Source organism: Gobio gobio (genome assembly GCF_949357685.1).
Source record: "Gobio gobio genome assembly, chromosome: 14".
NCBI classification, from domain to species: domain Eukaryota; kingdom Metazoa; phylum Chordata; class Actinopteri; order Cypriniformes; family Gobionidae; genus Gobio; species Gobio gobio.
In genome coordinates this window covers 16,638,321-16,665,198 of record NC_137107.1, presented here as the reverse complement: position 1 = coordinate 16,665,198, position 26,878 = coordinate 16,638,321, and the positions used below count along the sequence as shown (strand labels likewise).

General features: G+C 38.7%; 2 protein-coding genes across 18 annotated transcripts; one reads left to right on the top strand and one right to left on the bottom strand.

Moving 5' to 3' along the window:
- Positions 1 to 546: 546 nt before the first annotated feature.
- Positions 547 to 17,973, bottom strand: uimc1 (ubiquitin interaction motif containing 1). Of its 17 annotated transcripts, none has more exons than XM_079834830.1 (19): positions 17,788 to 17,973; positions 15,931 to 16,033; positions 15,235 to 15,310; positions 15,033 to 15,148; positions 13,597 to 13,851; positions 12,769 to 13,254; positions 11,407 to 11,473; positions 10,249 to 10,337; positions 9,508 to 9,885; positions 7,470 to 7,715; positions 7,124 to 7,185; positions 4,821 to 4,936; positions 4,670 to 4,734; positions 4,301 to 4,529; positions 3,444 to 3,504; positions 3,256 to 3,364; positions 3,098 to 3,146; positions 2,962 to 3,007; positions 547 to 2,862 (listed from the first exon to the last, which is right to left on the bottom strand). In XM_079834830.1, exons 2-19 carry the CDS (start codon positions 16,030 to 16,032, stop codon positions 2,712 to 2,714), a joined length of 2,703 nt encoding a protein of 900 aa, XP_079690956.1. In that variant the 5' UTR covers position 16,033; positions 17,788 to 17,973; the 3' UTR covers positions 547 to 2,711. The 17 variants fall into 17 exon arrangements, with proteins under 17 accessions (XP_079690956.1, XP_079690962.1, XP_079690959.1 ...); XM_079834836.1 differs by having other exon boundaries at positions 10,249 to 10,274; positions 17,788 to 17,961; XM_079834833.1 differs by having other exon boundaries at positions 11,431 to 11,473; positions 17,788 to 17,961.
- Positions 17,909 to 26,555, top strand: znf346 (zinc finger protein 346). The gene is made up of 7 exons (XM_079834840.1): positions 17,909 to 18,044; positions 18,405 to 18,508; positions 19,504 to 19,596; positions 19,680 to 19,827; positions 21,700 to 21,915; positions 24,551 to 24,650; positions 24,745 to 26,555. Exons 1-7 carry the CDS (start codon positions 17,924 to 17,926, stop codon positions 24,878 to 24,880), a joined length of 918 nt encoding a protein of 305 aa, XP_079690966.1. The 5' UTR covers positions 17,909 to 17,923; the 3' UTR covers positions 24,881 to 26,555.
- Positions 26,556 to 26,878: the final 323 nt, after the last annotated feature.

The following is a 26,878-nucleotide window of genomic DNA, read 5'->3' as shown; positions in this document are numbered from 1 at the left end:
CTTATTGTAAAGTGATAATTAAATAAAATGCGATGATTAAATTTACATTTTAAAAACTTAAATGCATCAGACCTTCAAATGGATGTATACATTTGTCACCATGTTTTATTTTCCACTGCAGATATTGGGTGCAGAAAACTTTAGGACATTTTCATGATTAACTGGGTCACAATTTCAATGCGAAATGTCCCGCAGAGAGCCGTCACCCCACCCCCTCACTCTGTGACATGCATTCCTCGTGTTTCCCTCCATATTCGTTCTTTTCTTCAAGCACATTTGCACATGTCCGGGGGGAAAGCATGAAGACAGATCAATTCTCTTTGTTCTCATAATCTGTAGTCAAGTGATACAGATATATGCCTATATAAAAGTGATTAATATAACTTTATCATATATATAGATAGATAGATAGATAGATAGATAGATAGATAGATAGATAGATAGATAGATAGATAGATAGATAGATAGATAGATAGATAGATAGATAGATAGATAGAGGCTATACAGTCAAACCAAAATGTATTCAGACACCTTCAACATCATCTCACATTATCACAGTTTATTCGCTTTAGAAAATGGTAATAAAATATGACAAGAACTGTCAGAACAAATGCATCTTGATAATGTCAGATAACTTGGATTGAAATGTATGTCATGAATTACAATCAACTGTTCAAGTTAAGCACACAATTAGATAATACAAATTTAGGTCAACCAATGACCAATGCTTCATTTTGTTCAGTCTGTGGTGTCAAAGGTCGCATTAGCAATTCAAGAAAAAACACTTCAGCAAAACATGGTCAGGTCAAAGTGTCTGGATCATTTTGGTCCCAAATTCTGATCAATTTTACTGGTAGTCCACTGTATGAAGAATTGTTGGGTATAATATGTCACAGATTACTTATTTTTATATCCTCACTTACATAAATGAACTATTGTGTCCTGTACCCACTAGTAAAAAATATATATCTGGTGTCTGAATCATTTTTTGGTTTGACTATATGATAATAGTTATTAATAAGTGTACATTAAATTGATCAAAAGTTCGTTTTTTTGTAACAATGTAAGAGTCTTTACTATTTAAAATATTTTTTCAAATTCATTAAAGAATCCTGAAAAAGATCAGTTTCCACAAAAATATGAACTGTTTTCAACATAAATAATAATGTTTCTTGAGCAGCAAATCAGCATATTAAACTGATTTCTGAAGGATCGTGTGACACTGAAGACTGGAGTAATGATGCTGAAAACTAAAGGAATAAATGACATTAAAATAGAAGTTACATTAAACTGTAATAATATTTTACATTATTGCCATTTTAGTGCGACTTATTTCAAAAACATTAAAAAAATCTTTCCAATCCCAAACTTTTAAATGGTAGTTTAAATATATTTCCTAATATGAGTAAATATATATATGGAGATCAGTCTGAGCAGATGTTGATCCACTCTTGGGTACAAAAGCAGCACAGAATGTGAATCATGGATCTTCATGAGTAAAATATCAATAATCAAGCTGCACTCTGGATGGCCTTTCTTCCTCCAACCATTGGAGAGGAAAACACCTTCTAGATTACTGCCTGCATGAAATAAATAATAAAGGAACTTACAATGAAGAGCTGTATCATACAAATTCCACAAGGTGGCGCTGCCATCCCACAAATTAAATGACATTACACAATACACAAATCAGACACTGCTTATCCCAAACCTCTTGATCCTTAAAGGGATAGTTCACCCAAAAATGAAAATTCTGTCATAATTATTCACCCTCAAGTTGTTCCAAACCTGTATGAGTTTCTTTGTTCTGCTGAACACAAAAGATGATATTTAGAAGAATGTTTGAAACCTTTGCTCTAGCTGCTTCTATTGCCCTCTTTTGTAAGTCGCTTTGGATAAAAGCGTCTGCTAAATGACTAAATGTAACCTAGCCGAAAGAGCAACCATTGAGTAGGGAAAAAAAATACTATGGTAGTCAATGGTGGCTCTCTCTGCTTGGTTACAAACATTCTTCTAAATATCATCTTTTGTGTTCAGCAGAAAAAAGAAATTCATACAGGTTTGGAACAACTTGAGGGTGAGTAAATGATGACAATTTTCATTTTTGGGTGAACTATCCCTTTAAACTTACGAATTCTGACAGTGTGTGTGTGTGTGTATCCTACTAAAAAGAAACCAGAATGGCATATTAATGTTGCATTACTTCATGGCTGAAATATTTCGAGTCAACCTGTAGTTCATTGGTCGGAGACTAGATCAGCATGTTTAGAGAAAGGCAACATTTCTGTAACCCCTTAACATTTGCCCAGTAGTTTAGAAGGGTTATTTAAAAAAAAATATGGTAACTAATTGCAAGCTTCTCGATCAAAATGTAAAGAAGAGCTTGCTGTAAAGGTGCGCTCACAGACATTTCAGACCAAAAAAAAAAAAAAAAAGGTCCATTGCACAACAGTGCAGGGGTGAAGCACAGCTCATTTTAGAAACACGCCTTTCTGCAACTTTGCACTGGTAGACATATGATCGATAGATAAAAAAAAAAAACAACATTTAATACAAACTTCATGAGGTGCCGATATCTTTTAATACACATTTATAAGACAAAACAGACTTTAAATATATAAATTTGTGCATTTTTCATTTGATAAAAAGCCATACAAATGGAGAAGGCATTGAAAAGCACAGACACCAGAGTTACTAAAAGCATGTCCACACTATCTTTTGAATTTTCTTTTTCTTGAGAGTCTTTGGCTGGTCTTAGAGGAGTCACTAAGGCAGTCTGTGTTTTCTGATCTGGGACAGGAAGTCATCACTGAGCAGTCTACACTTTGAGACGTCCCCATCACTGCAGGATCGGCAAGACCGCTGGGGAAGCATTTAGGAAATGATGCATGCTGATTTTTTGGGGAAAAATGTAAAGGCATATGCAAATACAATGTTTAACAAACGATATTAAAATTGTACCAGTTGCTCTTTGTAGAAACATCAGATGGTCCAGGTTCATCACTGCCTGAAAGTGAAGAATTACATATGATAAAAAGCCTCATCGGTCAGGCTTTACTGGCATTAATACATCATAAATGCGAGGAATATTACGCACCAGTATGTCTCTGTTCTGTCCGCTCCAGAGCAGAAAGTAGGCCGTTTTGCTGCAAAAAAACACTACAATAATGACACTTCATACAAACACAATACAAGAGGACGTTTAACATTTAAAAATGATGGGTAAGCATACTTGTTTTAGTGTGTAACGGTCACCTGATTAGTTCTTGAGTCTTTTTCTTTAAAGCACAAATTGACATGGTCTGGATACTCCTGGGGTGAAAACGCCTCCAGACACAGGAAGCACTTCTCCATCTCTGCTGATCTGCGAAGTCGTCGTGTTTTTATGACACTACAACTGTAATTTATTCTCAACATGTTCATTGGATGTTTGCTGTACTTACTTGCTAGATCGCTGAGATTCCTCTGTTAAATTTCCTCTGGTCCTTTTCCGTCGGGCAACAACTACAATAAAATAAAATATTTCATTTCACAAATTTCTTGCCCTATTCCACAAATATCATCACGGCCAATGGACTCTATGCATACCGACTGCATATGTATTCATGCAAGTGCTATGTGAACTGTGTCATATTTCTAACAACTGTTGATCATAAATAATTATATACACTGATCAGGCATAACACTACGAACTTAACATTATGACATTCCTAATATTGTGTTGGTCCCCCTTTTGCTGCCAAAACAGCCCTGACCCGTCGAGGCATGGACTCCACTATACTCGTTCTAAAAATACAAATGTAACAGTGCCATTCAGTAGCGATCACTATAGATCCGCAGTCTTTACTCTTGAGGACTGAACAGGTTCTGCTCGATCATCTTCACTCAAATTGTCTGGGTCTGATTCGGGCTCAAATTGGTATGGTTTTATTGACGCCATTGTTTCTAATACTACCAAAGCACAGTCTACCGGTAAAGGTAAGGGGCGTGACGTTTCCGACAAACGTGCACTAGGCGGTTAGCGAATCATAACACACTGGGCCAGCTAACCAATCTGAGCCCATTGCGTATTTTTGAGGGACTGGCTTCATAGAACCCGGAAACCATCAGACCGTTTTTACAAGGAGGGACAGAGCAGTGTAGAATAAAGGTAAAATATATGAAAAATAATGCAATTTTTAAAAAAAAACGAAGCATGAACACGTGTTACAAGTGCACCCCACAAACACAATCAAGCCTTCGAAAGAATGTGTTTTACCACCCCTTTAAATAGCTACAGAAGCGCTAGTGGAGAGCTGACCTTGTGACTGTTCTTCCTGCTGGTCTGCTTCTCCATCACAGAAAGCTGCGTGCATCTCGATCCTGCAGAGGGGGAAAAGTTTAGAGCACATGGGGCACTCCATCCTTTCACTGTGAGGAGGAGCTGCTTCTGCTGGATCGCTCTCCTGCTCCATCATCTCCTCCGCTGCCACAGAAGCACCTCCTCCATCCTCTACCTCCATCACCTCGCTGTCAGCGCGAGACTGGGGCTGTGAACGAGAGAAGCTCACTTAGAACTATATGGTCTTATTTCAATTAATTCAGTCCTTAACTCTGGTAGTAAATCAAATGTTCCATTTCTTTTAAGACTCTGCCTGTGTTGGATCAGAGCTGTTTAGTGCTACTGTACCTGTGGGGGACTGGCAGGACTGGTCATCATTAGCTCTGGTGTGCTGTTTTCACTCATCTGAGTCTCTGTATTCACATACAACCGAATTACGTTTATACCACAAGAAACCGTTTAATCATCTACTGAACAGCTGGAAACTTCAGCCACATACCTGGACAAACAATCTCATCCTCTTCACAACCCTCATGAGTCTGGGCTTCCTGTTCCTCCTGCACAGCTGGACACTTTATTTGAGTTTCATCTGAAATATCCCACGGAGCATTTTTCCTGTCAATGAGATGCGATAGGACAGCTTTATAATACATATACATATATACATAGCCAAAAGTATTGGGACACCCCTCCAAATCATTGAATTCAGGTGTTCCAATCACTTCCATGGCCACAGGTGTATAAAATCAATCACCTAGGCATGCAGACGCTTCTACAAACATTTGTGAAAGAATGGGTCACTCTCAGGAGCTCAGTGAATTCAAGCGTGGTACCGTGAGAGGTTGCCACCTGTGCAAGAAGTTGTGAAATTTCCTCAATACCAAATATTCCACGGTCAACTGTTAATGTTATTATGACAAAGTGGAAGCAATTGGGAATAACAGCAACTCAACCACGAAGTGGTAGGCCACGTAAAAATCACAGAGTGGGGTCAGCGCATGCTGAGGCACAGAAGTCAACAGCTACAGACCTCCAAACTTCATGTGGCCTTCAGATTAGCTCATGAACAGTGCGTAGAGAGCTTCATCGAATGGGTTTCCATGGCCGAGCAGTTGCATCCAAGCCTTACATCACCAAGTGCAATGTAAAGTGTCTGATGCAGTGGTGTAAAGCACGCCGCCACTGGACTCTAGAGCAGTGGAGACGTGTTCTCTAGAGTGACCAACCACACTTCTCTGTCTGAAAATCCGATGGATGAGTCTGGGTTTGGCGGTTGCCAGGAGAATGGTACTTGCCTGACTGCATTGTGCCAAGTGTAAAGTTTGGTGGAGGGGGGGTTATAGTGTGGGTTGTTTTTCAGCGGCTGGGCTTGGCCCCTTAGTTCCAGTGAAAGGAACTCTTAATGCTTCAGCATACCAAGACATTTCGGACAATTTCATGCTCCCAACTTTGTAGGAACAGTTTGGGGATGGGGGCATGTTCCAACATGACTGCGCACCAGTGCACAAAGCAAGGTCCATAAAGACATGGATGAGTGAGTTTAATGTGGAGGAACTTGACTGGCCTGCACAGGGTCCTGACCTCAACCTAATAGAACATATTTGGGATAAATTAGAGCGGAGACAGCGAGCCAGGCCTTCTCTTCCAAAATCAGTGCCTGACCTAACAAATGCACTTCTAGAAGAACGGTCAAGAATTCCCATAAACACACTCCTAAAACTTGTGGAAAGCCTTCCCAGAAGAGTTGAAGCTGTTAGAGCTGCAAAGGGTGGGCCAACTCCATATTAAACCCTACGGATTAAGAATGGGATGTCATTAAAGTTCATGTGCATGTAAAGGCAGACGTCCCAAAACTTTTGGCAATATATACAGTATATATATATATATATATATTCATGGTGGCTTGACCTCGCAACCTACAGGACTTGAAGGATCTACTGTGAATGTCTTGGTGCCAGATATCACAGGACACCTTCAGGGATCTTGTACAGTCCATGCCTCGGCGGGTCAGTGCTGTTTTGGCAGCACGCAGAGAACCAAAAGCATAATAGAGAACCAAAATCAGTGGTGATTATATATATATATATATATTATATGAGCTTTTTTGACTGTGTGTTTCTGACATAAGCCTGTCACCCAATTCTTTCAAAGGGTAGAATGTGTTACATAATTAGCAGAAAAGCTACTTCGCCAGCAGCCATATCACCCTGTAGCCCAAGACTGGTTTCCCACTGAAGCTAAGCAGGGCTGAGCCTGGTAAGTACCTGGATGGGAGACCAACTGGGAAAATTAGGTAGCTGCTGGTAGGTGTTAGTGAGACCAACAGGGGGTGCTCACCCTGTGGTCTGTGTGGGTCCTAACGCCCCAGTATAGTGATGGGGACACAATACTGTAACAAGCACCATCTTTCGGATGAGACGTTAAACCGAGATCCTGACTCTCTGTGGTCATTAAAAATCCCAGGATGTCCTTCGATAAAGAGTAGGGGTGTAACCCCGGCATCCTGGCCAAATTGCCCATTGGCCTCCTAATCATCCCCATATATATACGATTGGTATCATCCCTCAGTCTCCTCTCCACCAATCAGCTGGTGTGTGGTGGGCGTACTGGCGCAATATGGCTGCCGTCGCATCATCCAGGTGGATGCTGCACATTGGTGGTGGTTGAGGAGATTCCCCCCTTCTATGTAAAAGCGCTTTGAGTGAGTGCCTAGAAAAGCGCTATATAAATGTAATAAATTATTATTATTATTAATTATTACTTTATTGGAAATCTAAACACCAGAACTACACACTATTTTACCTGAAAGATTTATTTGCAGCTGCAGTTACAGGCTCCTCTTGGCTGCAGAAAGGGCTTTTTTCCTGTTGCGAAGGCAAACAAGATATCAGCAACAGGTGCAGCAACATTCTTAACAACAGTTTGTCTTTGTTACTGCCAATAACTGGAGTGTCATCTTGTGGTTAATGATGGTATTACACTAAAACACAAGAAGAAACTTTAAAAGTTAGTTGGAGCCAAGGATCTAAGCAGACATGCTGAAATTCCAGTTCTAACAACACAATAATTTATATTCACATGACATCCCTAGATCTAAACAATTGCCCTGATAAATAGATTACAGTAATACCAAGACCAGTATACTTACCACTTGCTCATCTTTTGTCTCTGGAGAAGACAAAACTATGAATGTTTCACTCTGTCCTCCCTTAGCTTCCTCCTGTGACCCCACCACAGACTCCTGCCTTGCTTCCTCCCTCTCTTCTTCTACCTCTTTTCTGTTTTTTTCCTTCTCTCCCTCTTCTTCATTCTCCTCCTCATCCTCTGACAGCTGAGGAGGTCTGTGGCGCTTCCATCTCCTCCCACCAAACGGCCTATCTGAGCCAGGAACCACCTAAAAACAAACAAATGTATCATTTGGCAATCTACACTACTGAAAACTGTATATAAAAAGGTATTGTGACAGTGGGTTTGGGATATGTAAAATACATCCCCAAATCAGAAAAAGTTGGGACAGTATGGAAAACGCAAAAAAAAGAAAAAAAAAGAAGTGATTTTTAAATGTACTTTGACTTGTATTTCATTGCAGACAATATGAACACACAATATTTCATGTTTTGTCTGGTCAACTTCATGTCATTTGTAAATATGCATCCTTTCCTGTCATTCAGACCAGCAACAGGGACAGGAGCAATTTAGGGCTAGTAATGAGGTAAAATGGTTAAATAATGATGTGATTTGAAACAGGTGATGTCAACAGGTGATTGTAATTATGATTTGGTACAAAAGCAGCATCCAAGAAAGGTCTAATCCTTTAGGAGCAAAGATGGGCCGAGGATCGCCAGTTTGCCAACAAATACGTGAGAAAATTATTGAAATGTTTAAAAACAATGTTCCTCAAAGAAAGACAGGAAGAGATTTGGATATTTCACATTCAACAGTGCATAACATAATTAAAAGATTCAAGGAATCTGGAGGAATTTCAGTGCGTAAAGGACAAGGGCGCAAGCCTAAGCTGAACAACCGTGATCTCCGATCCCTCAGGCGGCACTGCATCAAGAATCGTCATTCATCTATAAGCGATATCACCACATGGGCTCAGGACTACTTTGGCAAACCTTTGTCAAGTACCACAATACGTAGTTACATCCACAAATGCCAGTTAAAACTGTACTGTGCCAAAAGGAAGCCCTATGTTAACAGTGTCCAGAAGCGCCGTCGACTTCTCTGGGCTCGGAGGCATCTGGGATGGACCAACACACAGTGGAAACGTGTACTGTGGTCAGATGAATCAGTATTTGAGGTATTTTTTGGGAGGAATGGACGCCGTGTGCTCCGGACCAAAGAAGAAAAGGATCATCCAGACTGTTACCAGCAACAAGTCCAAAAGCCAGGGTCTGTCATGGTATGGGGTTGTGTCAGTGCCCTTGGCAAAGGTAACTTGCACTTCTGTGAAGGCACCATTAATGCTGAAAAGTACATAGAGATTTTGGAGCATAATATGCTGCCTTCAAGAAGACATCTTTTCCAGGGACGTCCATGCATATTTCAACAAGACAATGCAGAACCACATTCTGCACACATTACAAAGTCCTGGCTGCGGAGGAAGAGGGTACGGGTACTTGACTGGCCTGCCTGCAGTCCTGACCTGTCTCCAATAGAGAATGTGTGGCACATTTTGAAGCGCAAAATGCGACAACGAAGACCCCGTACTGTTGCCCACCTTAAGACTTGTTTGCAGGAAGAATGGGACAAAATTACACCTGAAACACTTCATCACTTGGTGTCTTCAGTCCCTAAACGTCTTTTAAGTGTTGTGAAAAGGAATGGCAACATTACAAAGTGATAAATGCTTTACTGTCCCAACTTTTTTTGAAATGTGTTGCAGGTCTGAATGACAGGAAAGGATGCATATTTACAAATGACATGAAGTTGACAAGACAAAACATGAAATATTTTTTGTTTATATTGTCTGCAATGAAATACAAGTCAAAGTAAATTTAGAAATCACTTCTTTTTTTTTTTATTTGCGTTTTCCATACTGTCCCAACTTTTTCTGATTTAGGGTTGTAAATCTAAATATGTGACAATTAATATTCATGAGGAAAGCTGATTAGTTTCAGATTGTTCCTATAACTGTTGTAATATGACGTTTTGACTGAATGAATGCAGTTGGTGTCACTCACTGGCTGTCCCCAATCTGCTTTGTGCAGCAGCGTTCGCTGGGCCTCCTTCAGGCTCTTCTCGTACACCTCCATCTGACACATGATCACACGCGTATACTCGTCCGGGCTTTGCCCCATGGGACAAAAAGGCACTCCCCAATAGTAAGAGATTGTGCATTGTCCTTTTTCCACTGAAGTATGTGGAGGTTTACACTCGGAGGGTTGGGATTCAGCACCTTTGGATGCTCTTGAGTCCTCCTCGAGGACAGACCGAGATATTTGGGTGTCTTGTGTGGAAGGATCAAGGGTGATGGTAGCTGAAGAGATGCAGGACTGGTTTGGGGAAATCTCCGTCCTGATTGGCCGAGAAATCTTCTTGACTGGGCTCGGGGAGAGAACCTGCAAATGACAACATTGTCCAATTCTGGTTAAACCTTGATGTTTACATGTAATCAGCATATTTCACAATAACCTAAGACATGCACATACTTTTTGTATCTAATCTCACCCAGAATTATCTTTTTTGGACATGCACTGATGCAATTGAATTCACTTATGGTGGAGATTTTGACCCAAAATTCTGAATACAGGCATATTCCAGATTTGAATTTCTAGAAACCGGAACATTAGCTGTATCTGGTTATGGCAATATTGTGCTCACATTATCAGAAACTGATTCATATAATAATATTCTTGTGCATTAACATGCAGGTGTTTTTTAATATACAAACTGTTAACTGTAAAGTACAGTATCCCGCCTACCTCTTCACTGGCTTCATCTTCATCATCTGTTAAATGCAAGACCATGTGAATAGCAAATTCATTCCAAGACTGAGTGTTTGGAACAGTTTCTGCAGTTTAAAACATGATGAAATGATCAGGGTTAACCCAAGTGTTCAGAATCACAGACATGACTATTATACACTACTGTTCAAACGATTGGTGTGTGTTAAGATTTTAGATTTTTGTTTTTGACAGAAGTCTTTTGTCAGCAATAATTTTCTAACATTATAAATGTCTTTACTGTAACTAGTCTGTATAAAAGTCCTTGCTGTGTAAAAGTATTAAAGGGATAGTTCACCCTGAAATGAAAATAAAGTCATCTTTTACTCACTCTACTGTTGTTCCAATGCCCTATGTCCTTCTATCTTTTTCGGACCTCAAAAGAAGAATTTTGTAAAAAACGTCCTGCTCACGCTCCTCCATATAATAGCAGTGAATGGTGACCAGGCTAAAACTTTACAAAAAGGATACAAACGTGACGCAATGATACAGTGAGACACGCACAGTATATGGGAAGTGTTCAGGAGGCATACTATAAGGTTATGCGAGAAAGAAACCTTATTATTCAGTCAAGCACTGAGCTTGTCCGTTACTCTGTGCACATTCCTGGGAGTGCGTGTGTGCCTTCAGCAGCCGGACATGCAGGATGACTTTATTTTCATTTCAGGGTGAACTATCCCTTTAACGGTAGTAAAGTATTAGTCAATAGGAGATTTTCAAACCTTTATATTACTTTTTTTTTTTTTAAAGGGCCTGGCTGAATTAACATTTGTATGGAACCATCGCACAGAGAACCCAATATCTTGACAGGCCCTGTCGGCAGGAACCAAACTCACTCTGTGTGGTGACGAATACTACAAAACACTGCTCAGTCTTGCAGCAACAGTGGGCCAACCACACATGCCAATTGAAGCATGAAGTAAATGCTTTTCTATTGCCAGAACTCAAACTGCCTTATATGACAAACATGACTACACGCGCCGAAAAGAACAACTGAGAAATGAAGTATGCAAGTTAATCTATATTTGTGAAGCAGGATCAGACAAAGATAGCAAGTGGAAAACGGTAAAGTTGGTTCTAGGCCAAACATAGCCAATATGTCCACAGTAGAGAGGAGGAGTGTGAGAAATGGCATACCAGTGTCAGATTTTACATTCTCACCCTGAGTGGTCTGATCCTCCACTTGCTTATGGTCAGGAGTTTTCTGTTGAAATGACAACAATGGAGTTAGAGGTCAAATAGAGATAATAGATAGAGTCAGAGATTTTCAATTCACATTGTATGTATCCTATACAGAATGAGAATGTACGGGCAACATAGCACGTCAAAGATTTTACAGATACTATATTATTTCCACTGATTTTTACACACATCGTGTTATTTTAAGTAAAATCTTTGAAATAAAATGATTAGAATGTATATGACAGAGGATTAAGGCCTGTTGACACATCAAAATACAGTAAAAACAGTAACATTCTGATGTGTTTTTTGTACAGTTTAAATTTTTATTTCAATGTAATATTAATCGTAAGGGTCAGGGTCACATGATTATTCCATCATTCCGACTAATATGCTGATTTAGTGCAAAAACATTTTTGGTATTAATGTTGTAAACAGTTGTGCTGCTTAATATTTGGTGACAACCATGATACATTTTCTTTATTTGAAAAAGAAATGTTTTGTAACATTACGGGCCCTGTCATACGCCTGGCACAATGCGACGCAAGTGTTTTTTGCTATTTTCAGCCCGACGCGGTCATCATTTTCACGTCCATGTTCCCGTTGTTTAAATAGCAAATGCACTTGCGCCCATCTGGTCGCCCATAGGCGTGCTGGTCTGAAAACAAGGTGTGTTCAGGCGCACTGGTGCGTTGCTATTTTGAGGCAACTGAAAACGAGTATTTTTTGTGTTATTTAAAGGGTTCGTCAGTAATATGTACCTATAGGCGGGTGCACAACACGTGTACACTCTGCTTATTACACACACAGGGCAGCAGCACACAAACATGCCAAATATGAAAAATAAAAGGATTACAATGTAAAAGATTATTATTGTGTACATAAAGATAAAAATGCCTACATGTCATAATGGATAGTCATTGCATGTACCAGAATTACCTATTTGCAGTAATGATGAATGAAATTGGCTACTTATTTGACCACTCGTGGCAATACACACGTGTTTAAACTGGGAGTGGGAGATGAGACTCTGATTGGTTTATTGCACCTTTACGCCCAAAACACAACCATGACTCATTAAGAGACTAGGGACAACCCTTTTGGACGAGTCGTTATACTAACAAAAGTGGATTCAGACCACTAAGGGCACTTGCGCTTAGATCGTTACAATTGGGCCCTATATGTCTTTACTCAATTTTGATTTGTGCTAATAATTCATTTCTTTCAAACAACAACAACAAAAAAATCATAGTAATCCCAAACATTTGAACAGTAGCGTAACTGATAAACGTCTTCATCGTTTTAAGCTGTCATACTTACACTTGTTTCAGTGACGTCTTCATTGTTGCTTTCAGGCACACATTTGGGGCTTGATATCTGCGATGTTCTAGAAGGTGAAAGGCACGTATCCTGATCTGTGCTCAAACCTTGGCTTAGCTGTGTTGGTAAAGGAGTATCTTCATCAGGTATTTGAGTATCGTCTTCATTCCCGTTAGCATTTTGATGGCCATCTTTGTCCTCTAGCAGTTTGCCATCCTGAGTGAAGACTGAGCATTTGGAAAAAGGCGAATCCTGCTGGGGGGACCGAAATCTGTCAGCGCAGGTGGAAGTGGCAGTGCTGTCATCTGTGTGAAAGTTTATTGAGTCTGCCCTCGCCTGACTCAGTTTCTCCATACATACTACAGGCTGGCGAATGAAGCTGCCATGTTTGGTGAAGAGAGGGGATGGCTGGGACTCTGAGCGAGATTTGAAGAGCTCATCCTCTGGAGTGTCGCTGATGACTGTCTGTTTATCTGAGGTCTTGTCCTGCATCAACATGTGGGAAACAAGGGGAAGGTTAATACTTAAATGTATGAAAAAACAATATTTTTTGAACGGAACAGTTTGTTACACCTTTAGACCTTTTTTGTTGTGTATCATATTCAGCAAAAAAAAAAAAACGTGTACCATAACCTGAAGGGAGACGTATTTAGAATTATACTAAAAGGCCTTTTACATGCTACATTTTTTTAATAGAAGGTATGTAGTAGATTGCATACAACAGGTTTTTCAGCAAAGTTTTGATCATTTTGACAATTTAGAGGCCTTAGAAATTTGTGTATCAAATTTGAAACCGTAGGCTTCATAGGGTAAAGAAGAAAAACTAACCTGAGTGGTAGCAGGAGTCCCGGAGACCTGAGCTGAACTCCTCGATGAAAGATGCGAGGAGGTCATCTGTGACAGATCAGGCATTTCTGGCAGCGGACTAGTCGGTTCCCTCTCATTCTCGCTGTGTGTCTGATCTTGGCTGGGGTAAGACAGCTTTCGTCTCAAGTGCGATATCGTATTTGCTACATTCTGCTGTGGTTGATCTGAAGAGCTGGATGCTTCATCCTGACCCTCTGATGCTTTTACACTGCTCTGCTGTAGAAACACACATCTGATTAATGCCATTCTGCTCTTTGATTGGTATGAGAGACTTGTGAGACTTAACGGGAAAATTCACCCAAAAATAAAAAAAGATTATCCCATGATTTACTCACCCTCAAGTCATCCTAGTTGTATATGACATTCTTCTTTCAGTCGAAAACAATCAGAGTTCTATTAAAAAATGTCCTGGCTCGTCCAAGCTTTATAATGGCAGTGAATGGCTGTTTCTGTTATGAAGTCCATTATAGTGCATCTATCCATGGCGCTAGCAACGCCAAGGTCATGGGTTCGATTCCCAGGGAAAGCAAGAACTGACAAAAATGTAAAATGTGTACCTTGAATGCAATGTAAGTCGCTTTGGATAAAAGCGTCTGCCAAATGCATAAATATAAATATATAAAGGCCTTCTGAAGCAAAGCGATGCATTTGAGTAAGAAAAATATCCATATTTAAAACTTTACAAACTGTAATCTCTAACTTCCGCTAACTGTCGTACGCGCGTTCCAGCGTATGACGTAGGACGCTCCGGTGAGAATATGCTAGTTCTCGTGAGAACCAAGTTTTGTTTTGCTCTATCCTCGTCACTGGAACTTACGGTATCCTGCGTCCTACGCTAGAACGCCAGTCTCTCTTGAACGCGCGTACGACACTTAGCGGAAGTTACAGATTACAGTCTGTAAAGTTTTAAATATGGATATTTTTCTTACACAAACGCATCGCTTCGCTTCAGAAGGCCTTTATTAACCCCCTAAAGCCGTGAGGAGCACTTTTATGATGGATAGATGCACTTTTATGGACAGAAACAGCCATTCACTGCCATTATAAAGCTTGGAAGAGGCAGGAATTTTTTTTTTTATAACTTCGATTGTATTCGTCTGTAAGAAGAATGTCATATACACCTAGGATGACTTGAGGGTGAGTAAATCATGGGATTATTTTCATTTTTGGGTGGACTATCCCTTTAAGGTTGGAATACACCACCCCCCACCCCATGCATCTCCTAGCAATGAGGTGCATGTTTCTGCATGAGTTTGTTGTTTTTGGAACCACTTGAAAGTCTGGTAGTGTGAAATCCTCATTCGTTTTGTGCATGATGCCTAGTGTTTTCAAATCTTTTCCCGTTATAAAAGTTGCGCAGTGTATTCCAGCCTAAAGAGAATAAGTGTTTCACCAACATTAAGACTTTCTGCTATGGCTTTCTCTATGTCACTGTCTTCCAGCTGTCGTCTCTGTGCAGCTTCCTGAGCGCTCAGTCTCATGGCCAGGTCCAGCATCTCATCTTCTGTCATCTCTGAAAATTCAAGGGTCTGAATGAAACGTACAGCAAAGATTTCAGGCACAATTTATAATTTGTTAGGAAATTCTGAGTTGCAGTACCTTGTAGTTGGGACTTGTTCTCTCTTCGTCTCCACCGGGCTGTCCGAGAGGAACGTTTAAGGGGACACTCATCCTCCTTAGGATAAAAAAATTGAAATCTAAAGTCAATTTATTGTCATTCCTTTCCTTCTATTTAAAACAAACCCCTGTTTTTTACTATAAAATGTTATAGTTATTAAAGTCTCCGTGAAATGAAGTTCCCTATCGTGACGTATATCCAAGTGAAACGGCTTCTGGAACAAGAAGAAATGTAGGACGGGAATTGATTAGATAGTTGTGGTTTGTTATGGTGGATCTCATGCGAGTGACAGGATGTCCCGCCCTAGTATCAGTAAACACGTCATCAGGCAAGAGATGTTGCAAAAAGGGAGGGGAAGTTATTTTGATTAAAGTTTACAAGAGCACATGATTTTTTTGAATGTTGTGCAATGCATTGAATGTAGAATATTTTGAAAACCTGTCCAATTAATTTTGCAATTCCATTTGGCGAGGTTACTGGCACAGAAATTAGCATAACACAGCCAATACTGAATATGTGGTACTAACTATGAAATTGAGCAGAAACAATTATTGCCATGGCAATTCTCAAAGAGAAGTTGTTGTTTCCCCCACTTAGCCAACTCTCAAACCTTTAAACGAACGCAAACCAACACAAACACATAGACACTAGATAGTTGTCTACTGCACACAGAGTACCTCTTGTTCAGAATCAGATATGACCAGGGTCTCCTCATTGTCCACTCTGCTGACTTTCGCCTTTCTTCCGCTTTCATCCGGTGAGCGCTTCCGGCGGGGCATCCTGCGACCTCAATAACATTAATTCTCCCTCTCTATACACACCTAGACACACTCTATGAGACGCTACCTCAGCTAACTGCTCATAAACTTTTACTGAACACGTTCAGTGCTCATTGTCGGTAATACGATGTTAGTACGGACAGTCAAAGGCTCGAAAAACAAGGATTTCGACTCCAGGATATTTTCACAAGCGATTGTCAAGTCACGTGAGACAAGAGACACAAGGAAAGACGTTACGTCATAGCCGACAGCGCGCGCACTGGCTCGAATCATTTCCGTGAATCGGTTCGTTTCAAAGAACCGGCTCAGTGATTCTTTTACGTCATTACAATTTTAAATTTACGATCCAATGCAGTGCTGATGCTTTTACCTAATACATTTATTATTACAAATAAGGTCAAGAAAATAATTTCGTTTAAGATATTGCACACATTTTACCCCGCTAAACATTTTCTATCCATGTTTAACAAAGACTTGGATGTAAATAGTTAATTTTGTTCTTTGCAACCAGAAACTGTACCTCATATTTTTTGGCACTGTCAATATACAAAGAGGTTATGGATGGAAGTTTCTAAATGTATTAATGACAAATTGGAATGCAATTTTCTTTTGTTATACGAACATGTAATATATATATATAATTTTTTTTTCAAAAAAAGAGTCTGGAAAATGAAGCTTATGTTATTAATCTTGTGATTATATTTGTTAAGTTTCACATTCATCTGTGTAAATTTAGTAATTAGAAACCTCTTTTTTCAGTGGCATTGAATTAATTAGAAAATATGGTTTCCCTTAAGGACAGTACAAACAAAAAACCTGTCAAAACCATTCATTTATTGAATACATTTAAGATTTTGTGAAATATCAAAGCCTTTTATTGTTTGGTCTATTAAGGTTTTAATCACTTTCTTGTATTTTATATTTTTGTATCCTTAAACCTGGCATTTTTTTTCTTGTTTGGTTCTCAAGACATTTAACAAAAACACAAATGCAACAATAAATACATTTTTAAAAAAATTTAATAAAAGGACATTGCAAACATACATTAACTTAACAGAGACATTTTCCTTTTAAATTTTATAGACTCAAAAAAGTTTCAAGTTCAAACAGGGTTAAGTCACTCCACTTACTCTCTAATGAATATAACATATTTCCATAAAAAAACAGTGTGGTATATTAATGCTCCAACGTCCAAATAAATCACATTAATTAGCTACTTTATAGGCACATAGCTGTTTATTATTTTTTATTATTAATTTTATAATGCTGTTTTTATGTTTCTCAATACAGTTTGCTGAAACCAAAAACATTAATTTAGAGAGGGGAAAAAACTAAAGTAAAGTAATATTTCCACCTACAACAATAGCACGAGCGTCCAAATAAATCGCATTAAGACACATACTGACTGTGTACTATTTTTTACACTAATTTTAATGTTTTTTTTTAGTAACTTGTGTGTCTCAGTAGTTTGCTGAAGCTAAAGACCTTAGGGGAAAAAAAACTAAAGTTCAGTTAGCGAGAGAATTGGACTTCGTGAATTCACTAATTGGACTTGTACAAGATTTGAGGTGATAATAATTACATCTTTGTGTAAAATCTGTGGTCTTTGGTCTTTTGCGTTACTTCAAATAACAAGTTGGAAGATTCACCGTGACTTAAAAGGATGCCAACTTTACTTGCCAAGTTAGAAAGTAACGATTCCTATAGCAAATAAACAACTATAGCCTACCAAGTATAGCAACACGTCATGTTTACCTGTTCTAGATTCTCCTAAAGATCCTTGTGTCATCCGCATTGGTTAGTGCATACAATACATTTTTTGAACCATGTAGGGTAAACGATGCACATGTTTATATTTAAATATAATAAAAATGGGTTACAGCATATCCGTATGAAGAGACTTGTGCAGCGCATGTATCGTCTGCGCATGCGCGACCCGCCTCCTGCAAACATCATGGCGCAGCAAGAGCCGAATGGAGATTTTCCATATTTACCTTCAGGGGCGGCCGAGGGTAAGAGAACGGCGACACTCATTCAGAAAAAAATGTGTTGCTTCCGATGCTTTATTTATAAGTAAAACATGACATTTATTCGGAGATTGTACAGTGCCTGAGAGTGGGAAGGAGTGTAAACCATGGTAGCCTAGCTCCGGCTCTTGGGCTGCTGCTGCTTTACTGTCTGTAGGCAGAACAGTGTACACAAGGTCGATGGAAGACATAGTCTGATACTTGCAATTAAATGCAAAGAAAATCTATTCTAGGTTTGATTTGAGCTTTGCATACTTCGCCTTGAAGTTGTTTTGTATGTTTCTTTTATATAACAATGAAATTCCCCTTTGTAGTGACTGTTTTTGATGCTGACCTGTCTTTCAGTGAACCGAATGATAAAGGAGAACAGTGACTTGTTCTCTGATTCTCAGTGTAAAGTGTGTAGCGCTGTCTTAATCTCAGAATCCCAGAAACTTGCACATTATCAGGTAAGATTTCACATTCACATAGACAAAGTTTATATGATCGCACCACATCCTTTGTTCTTCAGCCAAAACGTGGTTTTGAGGGCTAAATATTGATTGCAAGTATTTCAGGCTGTGTTTACAATTACATACTTGCATACTACTCATACTATTTTCTGCAGTATGTATACTTTAAATTATTATTATTATTATTAAAGTATTATTGAAATGCATACGTCGAACGCCTGTGTATGAGTTAAAAGGTATACTTTGCAAGGCTGTGCTTTCAACTGTGCATACGCTCACATACATACAAATAAAAGAAAAAAAGTATACTTTCGGCTGTCCGTGTGATATCATTTTCATCATCACTGTGGGTCGGCAGACGCATTAAACAGCGCTTGTGCGAGTGACTTGAGCGCTTGAAAACAAAGTCCACTAGATTGCGTCTTTTTGCCACGCTCACGGCAAAAGTAGTAAAGAGAATATGAAGCTACGTCATGTTACATGCTGGGAAGGCTCAAGTTTAACAATTGTGGTGCGAAAGTTTATCACTCGCACGTGTTTTAGGTCCTGTCAGTTTAAACGTTCAAGAGATTTTAAACTATTCAGAGAATTGAAAAGACGCGAGAACACACACTTGAACGTACACATACATGCAAAATTGTAAAAATGTCCGTCTCTGTGAGTATCCTCGTAAACACAGTTGCTTATGGCTTAATTGATCGTAAATAATTGAGAGAGAATGGATGTGTAACATTATATTGGATCCATGAATTCGGTCTTAAAGTGACAGCAGCCTAAAATACCCGCTGCTGTCTGTCATTTGATGTTAATCAAACAACAAAAAACTAAGAAAATCACTTTTGTAGCTTTATAATTTTTTTTGTATTATATTTGAATAAAGACTATATTTGAGTAAAGACTATGCATTATTTATTATTATAGTTATTTTACATTTAATTATTCTATTTATGTACCCAAATACTGTTTGTTAACTTTCATGTCTCTTGTTGTAGAGCAAAAAACATGCGAGCAAAGTACGCCGGTACATGAGCATTCACGGTAATGAGGAGCCCATTGCCAAACGGTTCAAGTCTTCAGATGATGCTGTAAGTCAAAAGAAAGACTTATTGCATATTAGATCACAGATATGTTTGTGCCCTGTATTAATGGCCAGGGTTCTGTTTTGCAGACATGTAATGTCGATGAAGGGGCCAAATACAAAGCCTGCAATGTGTGCAACATGACATTCTCTTCCCCAGTGGTGGCACAGTCACATTACCAGGGCAAAGTTCACTCCAAGAACCTTCGCTTGAAGACCTATGGTCAGCAGACTCCTGGTAAGAAGACTTGATTGTCATCAAATTTAGGCCTTGAAACTAATACTTTGTGAGAACTTCTATTAAATTATTTTGTTTACTTATCTGTTCAGAATCGTGGGAGAACCATGATCTTTATTTGAAACAAAAAAAACAATTGCGATTCTCAGTTTATCCAGAAACGTGCTGCTCTACTGTGTCATGTATTCATACTGCATTTCATTCTGTTTTACATGCTAATTGTTGACAATATACAGTATACAGGGAGTGCAGAATTATTAGGCACGTTGATTTTCTGATCATATTTTTTTCCAGGCACATTTGACCAATTCCAAACCACAGTAATCCTAATAACTACAATTGATTTAGTATTTAATAATGTATAAGTGATATATAATTGTTCATGAAGGCTGGAAATGAAAATCACCTTATATTCAGGTGTGCAGAATTATTAGGCATGTTTTCTTTTACAGATAAATTGAGCCAAAAAAGAGATTTAACTCAGACTGAAAAGTCAAAAAGTATTAAATGCCCATGAGAAGGATGCAATACTAATGCAATACTAGACATTGCAGTTAAGGCATGACCATTGGACAGTGAAATGCTCGTTGGGTCAGCAGGATCTGACAAAAACAGGTGGTGAAGAAAAGACACCTGTTAACTGCAAAAGAATTAAGAATTAAGGTGAAGAATTAAGGGTGAAACCATCAGGAACCCTTTAGTCTCCAGCGCCACCATTTTCCAGAGCTGCAACCTACCTGGAGTCTCCAGAAGTGCAAGGTGTCAGGATCTCAGAGACTTCAGTTAGGTAAAGAATCCTAAAAAACGACCCCCACTAGATAAGAATCACAAGCTGAAGTGTTGTAAAATACATGAAGAAGGTTTTTTTATAGGCTTTATGGACAGATAGGTTGAGAGTGACTCTTGAAGGACCAGCACCACATCCTCTAGTACCACTGTTTGAAGAATTCATCTTCCAGAATCTGGCAGTACGTTTTGGGAGTTCATTTTTAGTCCATCTCTGCAAAACGGACTTCAGGATGGACTAAAATGAACTCCCAAAACGTACTGCCAGATTCTGGAAGATGAATTCTTCAAACAGTGGTACTAGAGGATGTGGTGCTGGTCCTTCAAGAGTCATTCTCAACCTATCTGTCCATAAAGCCTATAAAAAAACCTTCTTCATGTATTTTACAACACTTCAGCTTGTGATTCTTATCTAGTGGGGGTCGTTTTTTAGGATTCTTTACCTAACTGAAGTCTCTGAGATCCTGACACCTTGCACTTCTGGAGACTCCAGGTAGGTTGCAGCTCTGGAAAATGGTGGCGCTGGAGACTAAAGGGTTCCTGATGGTTTCACCCTTAATTCTTCACCTTAATTCTTAATTCTTTTGCAGTTAACAGGTGTCTTTTCTTCACCACCTGTTTTTGTCAGATCCTGCTGACCCAACGAGCATTTCACTGTCCAATGGTCATGCCTTAACTGCAATGTCTAGTATTGCATTAGTATTGCATCCTTCTCATGGGCATTTAATACTTTTTGACTTTTCAGTCTGAGTTAAATCTCTTTTTTGGCTCAATTTATCTGTAAAAGAAAACATGCCTAATAATTCTGCACACCTGAATATAAGGTGTTTTTCATTTCCAGCCTTCATGAACAATTATATATCACTTATACATTATTAAATACTAAATCAATAGTAGTTATTAGGATTACTGTGGTTTGGAATTGGTCAAATGTGCCTGGAAAAAAAATATGATCAGAAAATCAACGTGCCTAATAATTCTGCACTCCCTGTATATTACACAGCATGCTAATATTATATTCTGAACACGGTTAGAACTAGTCATTTCATCTAAAAAGCTGACGTGTTGTTTTCGCTCCTCTTCCAGCATTACCTCAGCCCAAACCACAGGTGAAGAAGGATGAAGGGCTCCCTAAAGGTGTGCAGGGGCCGGCAGACCAGGACCCCAACCGCTTCTGCTCCATCTGCCAGGCCTCCTTCAACAATCCCCTCATGGCTCAGCAGCACTACAGTGGCAAGAAACATAAAAAACACCTGACTAAACAGAAGCTGATGGAGACCTATGGGCCGTCCTCTGCACCAGGTCAGAACATAGAAGGGGGTCTCACAGCCTGTATGTAAAACTTCATGTGGACATCAAACAGGAATTACATCAGTAACACTTACATCTCACATGTAAGGAATTACACCTCAGAATTTCATCCAGCCAGAAAAGTAGTGTTTATTTAGACTGCTTTGAAAAAAACTTTTTAGTTTGTTTTAAGCACCGATTTGACGTATTGCGATTATGAAATCACAAAGGCTGTAATTTTTTCTTTTTATGCGCAGGTTGTCAGTGAAGCACGGCTCTGTGATCAGTAGTAAATGCTGCTCCAACTGTAAGCACTGCCAGTTTGAGTCACTTATAAACTGCATTTGAAAAAAGCAACATGTGTCAATCATCTTTCCAAACATGAAAAGCATTTATGAACCTCTTTTCCAACAATGGACAACATTTAATAACATGTTTTTAAACTCACTTTGTAATGACAATTGCGCATCCTTGTATGAGATGTGGCTTCTTACAGTACACAACATTATTTCATAATATTCTATACAATGATAAAGGCTTTGTCGATTAGCATTGAAGTATCAATATACTTTATCATCATGAAATTACCTGAGAAGGCTTGAAGAACTCGAATAAAGCATATATTGTTGTAGTCGTGTGTTTATTAGTCATGTTTAATCAATCAATGCATTTCAATCTTCTGTTTATTTAGCCACATGGATAGTTTGATGCCTATTAGGGATTTCCTGGAACAGGGCTTTCCGATGAAGCAGCATTTACTGCTGATCACAGAGCCGTGCTTCACTGACAAGCTGCGCATAAAATAATCGCAGCCTTTGCCAAATTGCGTGTGGTTTAATTTCGATTAATCGTGCAGACTTACTTTCGGTGGTAAGCAACTGCATCTCTAGTTAACCTGGAATGTTCATTTTGAACCTTTTTAAATTAAATTCCTATTAATCGACATGATTTTTGCCATAAAAACTGAATAAATTGCACAAAACACAAGGAATATCATATGCGTGCACATTAAATTCTGTTTAACGGAATAAACTGGGTTGAAGAGACAGTATATTCTGAATATGATATTCCTTCATATGTGATTATTTTAAGTAGTGGTCGACAAACATATCGGCCGATATTTGAATTTTTCTAATTATCGGCATTGTGTCAGAAGCAGGACTTTCATTTTGATGGTGGGTTGGACTTTTATTTTCCCGGCGCTAAGAACGGCAGTGCATGAGCACACAGCCCCCCACCCCCCCTCCCATTTTCTGTTTTCATTAGTTTGCCGTCTCTCAGTTCTGTCTAATACTTTATCAGAGAATATGTGACCCTGGACCACAAAACCAGTCATAAGGGTTTTGTCATAAGGAATTTTTTTTCCATTAAAAAAAAAGCTTTCCATTGATATATGGTTTGTTAGAATAGGACAATATTTTGCCAAGATACAACTTTTTGAAAATGTGGAATCTGAGGGTGCAAAAAAATCAAAGAATTGAGAAAATCGCCTTCAAAGTTGTCCAAATGATGTCCTTAGCAATGCATACTACTACTAATATATATTTTTTGTACATTTTCCATACTTCATGGAACTGGATTCTTAATATCCTAAGGATGTTTGGCATTACAAAAAAAATGGATAATTTTAACCCATACAATGTATTGTTGACTATTGCCACTAATATAACCATGTGACTTATATGACTGGTTTTGTGGTCCAGGTTCACATATTTTTCTCTGTTTACAAAGAGTAAACAGTATATGAGAGAATATATAAAGTTTGCTTTTTTATTATTAGTAATAGGACAGCTGAGCAAACAAACACTAATATTTTCTCATCTACCGTCAACTTTCAGCAAACACTAATTTATTCAATATAATCAACTATTTTAATATCTAATAAATCGGATTGCCCCGAGCCAATCGGGTGGATCAGAATTGGGGACCGATTAGGTTTTTTTTCCCCCTGCTATCCTGAGCCTGATCCTTTATTTGACTTCAGCTGTCACGCAGATGTCGTGCAGTAGGTGGTGGTATGCACCTTCAAGCAGGTTTGCCAACCACCATTAAACAGTTAACATTAGGGATGCACAATAAATCGGCCACCATTTCATTATCGACTGATATATGTTGGTTTTTAATGTTATCATTATTGTCCCAATAAGACAATTTGGCCGATATATTAAAGCCTTTAAATAATGGATTATTTGCTTCAGCTGAGACGCTTCATATGCGCATTGTTCGCCATGATTGTATTGAATTGCTTGAAATATGATTGGAATCACTTAAAAAAGGAAAATACGGTCAAGTGAAACATGTGCAGTGCAAGTCTGTCATATAGGCTACATTAAATTATAATGGGAACATTATGATTCTGTGCTTGGGTAATGACATTTTTATATTTAAAAAAAAATGAATTAGAGTAGAAACAGAATTCTATCATTAAATTATTATAACATTATTATAAAAAAACTACCATATTTGTATACAAATCTGTGCCTGATATATATCCGAATGAATTGAATTTGGAATTCAATCAAATCGCAAGCTTGTGAATGGAAAGCGAACCATGAAATTTGTCAGTGCCCAACCTTAATCTGTGGAATCTTTGTGTGTTTGTCACAGCAGTAAATGTTACTAAAATGTTAAATGTAATTTCTCTCAGCCTCCACACTGAAGGGCTACCCATGTAGTGTGTGCAATATTGAGCTGAACTCGGTGGAGCAGTACCAGGCCCACATCAGCGGCTCCAAACACAAGAACCAGTGAGTATCTCATGCTGCTTTCATGTTATAGCCCTCTTGAAAAGATTTCCTTTTCTTATTGGTCAACACATAACGTATTCCTCCATTTCGACAGCACCAGACTCAAGAAAGGGCCAAATGCATTCGCCTGCCCACCCGATAACTACCAGCCCGATTTCCAGTATCAGGCCAACCAGGAGGGTCTGGAGGCTGCGGGGGACTGGGACAGCTTCACCGAAGGCTACGAGTGAGAAGATGCCCTCAGCGTTGGCTGCCCTCTGCTCATTTGTGACAAGCTTCCTCTGTTTAGGCACAGGTCAATGTGTGTCTGCACTGTGCATCTCCAAATGCCAGCTATTCTCCACAATACATCTCTTCCCGTCCATTGATTCCTTCTGTCACTCCCACACACAGTCGAAGGGACCACAAAAAACTTTCACCGTTTTAATTTTTTTCTTCTCTCCCTAACCGAAAGCAACGGAGGCGAAACTTAAGAGTGCTGCTTTTCTTTTCCAGTGTTAGGAGTGTTAGTGTTATGTATTTGTTTGGTTTACAAAACTTCATTTCCACATTCTCCACGTACAGATGCAGGTCCTGGAGGTGGTTTCAGGAGATGTTTTGTCTATATGATCGATACTCTTACTCTTATTTGTTGCTTTTTATCTTAAAATGCTCAAGCTCTATGTTTTGTGTTTAATGAATTGTCTGTGGAGTTCAGAGCCGTTGAATTTGGTAGTGTGCAACGTTTGGAAGGTTAGGGTTTTTTGGGGGGGAGCTTGGAGTGCTTTATTTCTTAAGTTCTGGTTTTCTATGTCAATTTTGGAGAAATCTATGTATTTTTAAGCAATTTTAGTCATTTCTTCTGTTTAGACTGGGCAGTAGTTGTCTTTCATTTCTCATGGCTCCTTTCCATTTCCATGTAAACATAATAGGAAGTATGTTGTAATTTCATATGCTTAGAGATTTAAGCTAAAGCTTCAGTTCTCACATCAAACTGAATTTGTCCTAGTGATTACAATTGTCCAATCATAAATTAGTGCCACTCCATAAGAGTGATTGATTTATTTTAGTTTCCATTTAGGCACAAACACATAAGTTCATCTTGACGTTGTCAAAAACGTAGATTCTTGCAGTATATTCTGGTGTGTAACTCTTTTTTACAAAGAAATTGATTAGTTTCAAACGTACTTGTAAGTTGACCGCCTCTTCTCGAATTTCAAGTAGGAAATGAAAAATGTAACAAGTTTTCGATGACTGTTGAGCACATGTGTAATGTACGGCTTGCCCTGTTTATTTTTGCAGTGTACATTGCAGATTGTTCTCGGTATAAGAGACTGATGTCAATGCTAACAATTAGTGTTTAGCACCTCCATATTAAGCTTCTGAATACAAATGATTCAGTTTAAGAGTCCGGGAATTGTATCTTGAAGTCATTGTGAAAGGTTGAAGCGCTGCTTTGTCACTAAAGAACTGAATGTGAGAGACCTGTAATCCTTTTGTTTTCTCAACCAGAAAGACCGTAGATTTTTTTCTCCCTTACGTCTGTTAGATGTATGTTTAATGGGGTAGGAAATCATACAGACTCATAATACATTATGCTATTTAACACAATAGGAGTCGGCAGAAGAACTACTGTAAGTGAGTATAGACAGTGCTGCCTAGCTAGGGAGCCTGAGATGTGATACTAATGTTTTTGCAATCTTATAGGCTTCCAAGCAGCGCAACAGCAATTACGTGTTTGATAAGAGCCTTCAAACTTGGTAGCATTTATGTTTTTGTTGTCATTTTGCTTTTATTGGTCAATTTTCTTTTCAACAGACAGTGTGAGCCTAAAAAATGTATGTTACTTTTCATCCAGTAAAATGTTTTGAGAGAACTCTTGTATTTCAGACATGTTTTAATGAACATACCTGAAATTGCCCTATCAAACCTTATTTTTTAACGTGGAAGTATGCTATTTCTCATAAATGTGCATGAAACGACATTTTAATTGATAACAAATTAATATGATAAATACTAATCTTATCGTAACTTTTTGAAGCGTAGACTGTTTTCGGACAGCTAAAATAACAAGCGGCTGACATCTGAAGCCTTGCATATTTCCTTGCATCCTGTAACATCTTTCTCGTGGTTCGCAATGACCCAAAGGCACAGCCTGTATGTAAAACTTCATGTGGACATCAAACAGGAATTACATAACTTTAATTTTAAACAAAACAATTTTTATTTTTTTTTTACCTTTAAATTAC